Source organism: Capra hircus, unplaced genomic scaffold (assembly GCF_001704415.2).
Source record: "Capra hircus breed San Clemente unplaced genomic scaffold, ASM170441v1, whole genome shotgun sequence".
NCBI classification, from domain to species: Eukaryota; Metazoa; Chordata; class Mammalia; order Artiodactyla; family Bovidae; genus Capra; species Capra hircus.
In genome coordinates this window covers 6,579-13,679 of record NW_017196442.1, presented here as the reverse complement: position 1 = coordinate 13,679, position 7,101 = coordinate 6,579, and the positions used below count along the sequence as shown (strand labels likewise).

General features: G+C 43.3%; 1 gene segment (V, D, J or C); it reads left to right on the top strand.

Annotated features, from left to right (window-relative positions):
• Positions 1 to 304: 304 nt before the first annotated feature.
• Positions 305 to 998, top strand: LOC102190954. The segment is given in 2 exon segments: positions 305 to 540; positions 673 to 998. Coding segments are annotated over 2 exon segments (414 nt in total).
• Positions 999 to 7,101: the final 6,103 nt, after the last annotated feature.

The window sequence follows — 7,101 nt, the reverse complement described above, 5'->3', positions numbered from 1 at the left end:
CACTTTCCATACAGAGGGAGCCTTCTCTAACCCATGGGAATCAGAGACACAAGGAAGGAACCTCTGACTATTCCATCTAGAAACTGTAACTGGGGTTTCTTGCGAAGCTAGAGATACCTGTGCCATGCAAAAAATTATGGAAGTAATAATAGACTATTCCCCAAGCACGCTTATGTTTAGGACTCTCTTGTTAAGGTCCTGTCCCATTCTCCTGTATGTACCCCACAAACTGTTACCAGGAGAAATAGGTCAGACCAGACTGTGGTGCAATTTTCAAGATCACCACCAGAGGGCGGGTCTTCCTTCAGATGCGGTTCCTCACTGTATTCAGGAGCTGATTCACTTGCCTGCTTTGTAGCCACAAGACAGAATATTGCTGCAGTACAGAAAGGGGCTCTCAGTTTCTGAGCGAGGAGCTTCTGTAACATTCAGATGGAGACTAGATTTCTTAGATGGTGTATTGCAGGGAACAAGGATCGTTTTCTTTTGAGAACATGCATTCTGCCACTCACTCAGTTCTTCTGATCATCTTAATATTCAGTAAGTAACATTTTATCCTACACATTAATGATTTTTAATATTCCTATGATTATAGGTAAGTTTTATTTTTCTTCTCTGGATGAAATCTGTCCTCCTGTTCATTTCTAACATAACGAAGTGATTCTCTTCCAGGAGGGACCAATGGTGACTCAGTGAGCCAGACAGAAGGCCCAGTGACTGTCTCAGAGGGGGCTCTCATGACCCTGAACTGCACTTACCAGACGGCTGATTCGGCTTCCTATCTTTACTGGTACGTCCAGCATCTCAACAAAGCTCTTCAACTCCTCCTGAAGGGCTCGGCGAGAGACCCAAAGCCAAAGAGTGAAGGTTTTCAGGCCACTCTTGTTCAGGGTGACAGGTCCTTCCACCTGCAGAAACGGGCAGTGCAAGCATCAGACTCGGCTGTGTACTACTGTGCTCTGGGTGACACAGTGACACAGGGCTGCGGGGGGAGCTGAGCACAAACCCAGAGTGCAGATGGGGCTCTGGCTGTGGGCAGCCCTGCACGGGGGTGGCTCTTTCTGTCTTAGGTGTTTTATGCTAGCTGTGCTGTTGTTTGTGTACTAAGTCATGTCCAACAGTTTTGCGACCCTGTGACTGTAGTGGGCTCTTCTGTCCATGGGATTTCCCAGGCAAGAAGACTGGAGTGGGTTGCCGTTTCTTTCCCCTGGAAATTATCCTGACCCAGGAATGGTACCCATGTCTCCTGTTTGTCAGGCAGATTCTTTACTGCTGATCCACCTGAGAGACCCTGTTTTATGCCAGAGGCATCATCAAAGTACTTCCAGCTCTGAAGCTCAGTGCCAAGAACCCTGCAATTTTTCGATTGGTCTATAGAGAGGAATCTGGGAGGAACAGTGAAAAGAGGAATCTAAAGGCCTTCTCCAGAAATGCCTGTTTTTAGCCCAGTCACATTTATCCAGATGGCATAGAATTCCTGAAAGTGACATTAACTCTGTTCAGTGACAGATCAGTTGATATATGCTGAAATATGTCACAACCTGTTGATGGAAACTCCAGGCACCTCGTTCATGGATGAATGTATGGCCTTGAAGCTACTGTCTGAGTGTTATAATTCAGACCAGAATTTTGTGTCTTGCTGAGTTTCACCTGCAGACACTCCATCTTTAGTGACTGGGGCCTTCACACTGTCTTCCCTTGACTTTTCCACCTCTTATGGTTGCTCAAGAAATGCTGCTGCTGTGAGTCCCATGAAGATGGTTTCCTGAGAAGATATTCCTTCTGTCAAGGGCCCCATGGGCCAGAGCAGTCTAGTCAGTGAACCTTTTGTGCATGAGGTGTCTTGCTTATATGTTGGTGACACAGCTCCACCCGCATCTTGTCATCATGGCAGCTCTTTACAGAATGCTGGGTCATGATCCCGATTCTGGTCTTGAGGATCTGTGCTGTGAGAAGTTCTGGACATAAGCATGACCACGGAACCTGACATATTATCTTTATCGCTGTATTGAGGCCTCTGATCCTTTTGAAATGTGTCAAATTCAGTGACCAAGCAAACACTCAGTCCATTAGTGAAAAGAGGGCACATGGACTTTGGTTGACCGGGATTCTAAATTCTTGACATATTCACAATGTTCCCACAGCAGAGGAGCAGAAAACAGAGAAATGTGTGGCTCTCACTGTAACTTGCAATGAATAAAACTCACTGAGAGAAACTCGTCCTGGCATTCTGGAGGTCTCTGAACCTCACCGGTCCTTTATCCTCTTGTATGATTCTGTGGGACTGACAGGTACAGATGAAGGTTTTACAGAGCCTGAGTCTTCTCTGATTTCAGAGGCTCTTCTTAAGAAAAAGAAAATGAAATTGCAGAATCTAGTTTCTTGGGCCCAGGACACTAAGGGATCCTGAAATACGAGCTGAATTTGCTTTATGGTAAACCCTCTTCATAAATTTAACCCTCCTCTTTAAGATGAAAGCATTATAACCATCTTACTTTGCCCTGATATTGGCAGATTAGAACCCCCCAGGACTTTCTGTCCCAGCACTTGATCTGTAATTAATATGAGTATTTTCAGCTCTATCACTTTTTAAATAACAGCTTTATAAAGATGACTCACATATCATCACCTTCACGCTTTTAACTGTACAATCGAGTGGTTTGCATGTTCACAGAGTTGTGCAGTCATCAGTACTATCTGATTCCAGAACACCACCTCAGGAAGAAACTTGGTGCCCATTAGCAGTCACTCTCATTCCCTGTTTCTCCCAGAAACGGGCATCCACTTCTCTGTTCTCTGTCTCTGTGGATTTGACGGTTCTGGGCATTTCCTAGAGATAGAATCGGCTCACATATGACTGTTTGTACCTGTCTTCTTTCACCTCGTGGAGTCTCTCCATGGCGTGTCTCCATATCAACTCTCCACTACGCCTTATGGTCACTTAATAGGCTGCTCTGCGATAGCACCTATTCTCCTTATCCATTCTTCACTTGAAGAGTGATTGTTTTGGAAACATTTTGGTTATTTCCACTTTTTAGCTCTTATAAATAATGCTTGCATGAGCACTCATGTGCAGGAGCTCTATTGCTCTAAGAGAATGTACGTTCAGTTAGAGGTTCGACTTTTTGTGTTTTCATATTTGTTTCATTTCATTTTGCTTTATTTGGTACCAACATTTCCTTGGTATGTACAATGAGTAAGTACAAGAGAAAATGCTCTTTAAAATTATGATTTCATGCTTACATGAAATATAATCATTCCAAGTTATACCTGCATTCATTCAGGAAAACTTTTTGAGCACCTGCTTATATGTGTCAGTCATATGAATAAGTGTTGAGAATACAGTAGACATGACCGAGTCTCCTGCTTCAGGATTGTATTGCTTTAAGACACCACATGTGTCTTAAAATAATGTTTCTTTCACAAATCACTTTATTCACTCACTGAGCTCTGTTTGTCCCCACTATGTGACATTGGCAGGTTTATGGGCAATGGGCTAAGCATTTTAAATCCCTCTCCACCTCTTCAGGTGGATACTAGGAAACTTCCATTTTAAAAATCTTAAAGTTGAGCTGTAGAGATGTTTAGTAACTTAATCAAGGTTACATAACCAGTTAGGAGCAGAGCTTGGGTAGGAACTCAATCATTCTGATGCATGACAAATATTCTTAAAAACTACTTGATAGAACCATCATGAAATCTGTTTTTTTTTTTGTTAAATACCATTGCATTCTTAGTATTTTACAATTTTTGAAGTTTTCATTTGATAAAAAATTAGTTAATGCAATAATCAAAACTGTACTTTACTCAATGGGCAACCACAGGAGTCTATATATATATTCCTGAACACTGAAGTCAAAAAATTGCAGTCATCATCATTTATGTCTTTGAACATAAAGTTGCTCAGATTCTCTGTGACTGAATAACCTGCTTATTCCAGGGCTCATAGCTGAGCCTCAGTAGCCATATGAAAGGGGACATACATTGCAGGTCTTTACCATGGCAATGAGGGCTATATTAAAAAAAAAAAAAAACCTTCATGTGGCAAATATGTTTCCTCATTGGGACTGCAAGACACGGAATTTTCTGTTCTGCTACAGTGTGTATCTTATTAAAGCAAATTCTTTTTTTAGACAATTAGTAAATATGGGCCTGGGCTTCCCCGGGGGCTCAGTGGTACAGAATCCGCCTGCCAGCGCAGAAGATCTTCTTCAGGATGAGTTCAGCCCCTGGGTTGAGCAGATCCCCTGGAGAAGGATACAGAAACCCACCCCAGTATTCTGGTCTTGGAAATCCCATGGACAGAGGAGCCTGGTGGGTAACAGTTCATGGGGGTTGCAAAGAGTCGGGCACAACTTAGTGACTAAACAGCAACAAATACAGGTGTGATGAGGAAGTTTCATTGATTTTTCTAAGCACATTTAGTAATTTGTGCGAAAGCAGAAACTTTCGAAGGCAATTTTCTCTAGATAAAAAAGCCTAAAATCTAGTGTTTGCTTTAGCGGCTTCAAGAATTTCGAGAGTTTTCAAGTGAAAGCTACTTGATAAAGCTGAGAGGGAGGGTAAAAAGAATGCTGGTCCATCTTCATCTCTGGCATTAAGCAAATTGGTTTATCAAGAATTCTCCAGGTTAGAATACTGGAGTGGGTAGTCATTCCCTTCTCCAGGGGACCTTCCGAACCTAGGGATCAAACCCAGGTCTTCCACATTGCAGGGGATTCTTTACCAGCTGAGCCACCAGGCAAAGCCCTTATGAAGAACAATAACATTTAAAGTTTTGATGAGCTTGGTCTTACATGTTTTCATGGACCCATGTCTAGAGCAGTGAGACACAGCTCCCAATGTTTAAGATGTCAAAGAGTTTTAAGACTTATGATGCAAGCAACAGAGGTCAATGGAGATTGAACTCTGCTGGCATTTCTAACAGCATTTCTATTGCTTTTTATAATGCTTTGGCTCTGGATTTGTGTATTTTTAGGGTTTACCCTATCCTAATTTGCACCACAATTAATGGGTGTGGTTTGGAAGAGTTGCGGGGTGATTCAGAAATACATGTATTGAGTTTTAACAGGAGTTCTTATATTTAGGCACTGACTAAAATTTTCTGAATTTACTTTTGTTTGCACAAATACACACATGTAAACTGTGATTACATACACATGTATTTCTCCCCCTGCTGCTATTTAACATGGCACACGCTTGACAGATTTTGTGATGCAGAGGCCAGATATGAAATTGTTCATAGACAACAAAATATTTCGCAGGTAACTTTTACTAGATTCCATAGGAGGCAGAGACAAAGATTGCAGTGAAAAATTCTGCCTTTCTGTTAGAGTGGAAACCCCATTGTTCCTTTTGATTCTCTGATCCAAAGGAGAACGAACTGAACATGATTCCGTTTTACCACTGTTTATTTCTAGTCTGAGAGTGTTCTAATTTGACAAACCAATGTGCAGAAGTTTAGCATTTCACTCCTAGAAAGGAAGCGTGTGACACAACACAGACACACTACCCTCCAGCTGCTGACTCAGTTTCCTGCGTGGGGCAGAAGCGATCTCATAGCCCAGGAGCTCTGCCTGGACCTCCTGAGCACAGGGTGCAGAACTCAGATCTGGATCTGAAATGGAGCAGAGGACGCGTCACTGCAGGGAGGAGCTGCCCATATGCTGGTTGCCAGTGCGCCAAGGGCGGGCAGAGCCTCTGTCTGTCTTGGTGAGGGTGGCCACACACAGGACTCATGCCCTCTCTCAGTGCCAAGGTTGTGGAGGGGGGTGGGCAGAGCATTGTTACCTGATGCATCTTGAAAGGCAGGGATAAGGGGCAATGAAATTGGGGTATTAGGTCCTAAGCACTTCATCCCCTATACCATCATGGGTGTAAGTAAAGGCTCTTTCCTTGCAGGATCCAGCATGACCCAGAAGGTAACTCAAGTCCAGTCTGCAATTTCTGTGGTGGAGAAGGAGGCTGAAACCTTGGACTGTGTATATGAAGCCAGCAGTTATGGCAATTATTTAAAAATAGACATCACATTGAAAACTGGATTTCTAGCTACTCTATAAGAATATCTAAGAGCACAACATCCTCTGGCTGCTGCTGGCTGCTGCTAAGTCGCTTCAATCGTGTCTGACTCTGTCTGACCCCAGAGACGGCAGCCCACCAGGCTCCCAGAATCCCTCCAGGCAAGAACACTGGAGTGGGTTGCCATTTCCCTCTCCAATGCATGAAAGTGAAAAGTGAAAGTGAAGTCGCTCAGTCGTGTCCAACTCCTAGCCACCCCATGGACTGCAGCCTGCCAGGCTCCTCCACCCATGGGATTTGCCAGGCAAGAGTACTAGAGTGGGGTGCCATTGCTTTGGTAGAGGTCAAAAGTCATGTTTGACTGCATAATGCCTTTAATATAGACTCATTTTATGTTTCAAATCTATGCAGATTTACCATTTACAACTTGAAAAGCCCAAAAATAAAATTTTAATTTATTAGTCATAATATAGAAGCTGATCCACAAAGCAAACAAATCTGAATTAACATCTCATGGAAATATATCTGGTTGTTTTTCCCTGTGATTTTTATCATCACAGCATGGATCCCAGTGTGAGAAATTTCAGTATAGTTTATTCATTAATTCTTAGTTTTCTGGTCACTATTGGGGAAACATTAGTTGGCAAGACAGATGTGATGTCTGCTTTAATGGAGCTCATGTTCCAGGGGGCTGTAGTAGTATCCAGTACTGGAGAGTAGGCAGAAAGGACATTAAAGCGCAGACTGTGTGACTTTAAGCAAGTCGTTCGCTCTGACTTTCTGCTTCCTCATCTGTCAAGTGTGAAGGTTAGTTATGAGGCTGCTGTTGAGTTAGTGTGAGTCACGCAGTCGTGTGCAAGTCTTTTGCGACCCTATGGACTGTAGGGTGCCAGGCTCCTCTGTCCATGGCCTTCCCAGGCAGGATGACTCGAGTGGGTTGCCATTTTTTCCTTCAGAGGGATCATCCCAACCCAGCGACTGAACCTAGGTCTCCTGTATTGCAGACAGATATTGTTTCCGTCTGAGCCACCAGGGAAGTCCTTTCCAAAATTTTAACTCACCTCACAGGACCACTTAGTTCAC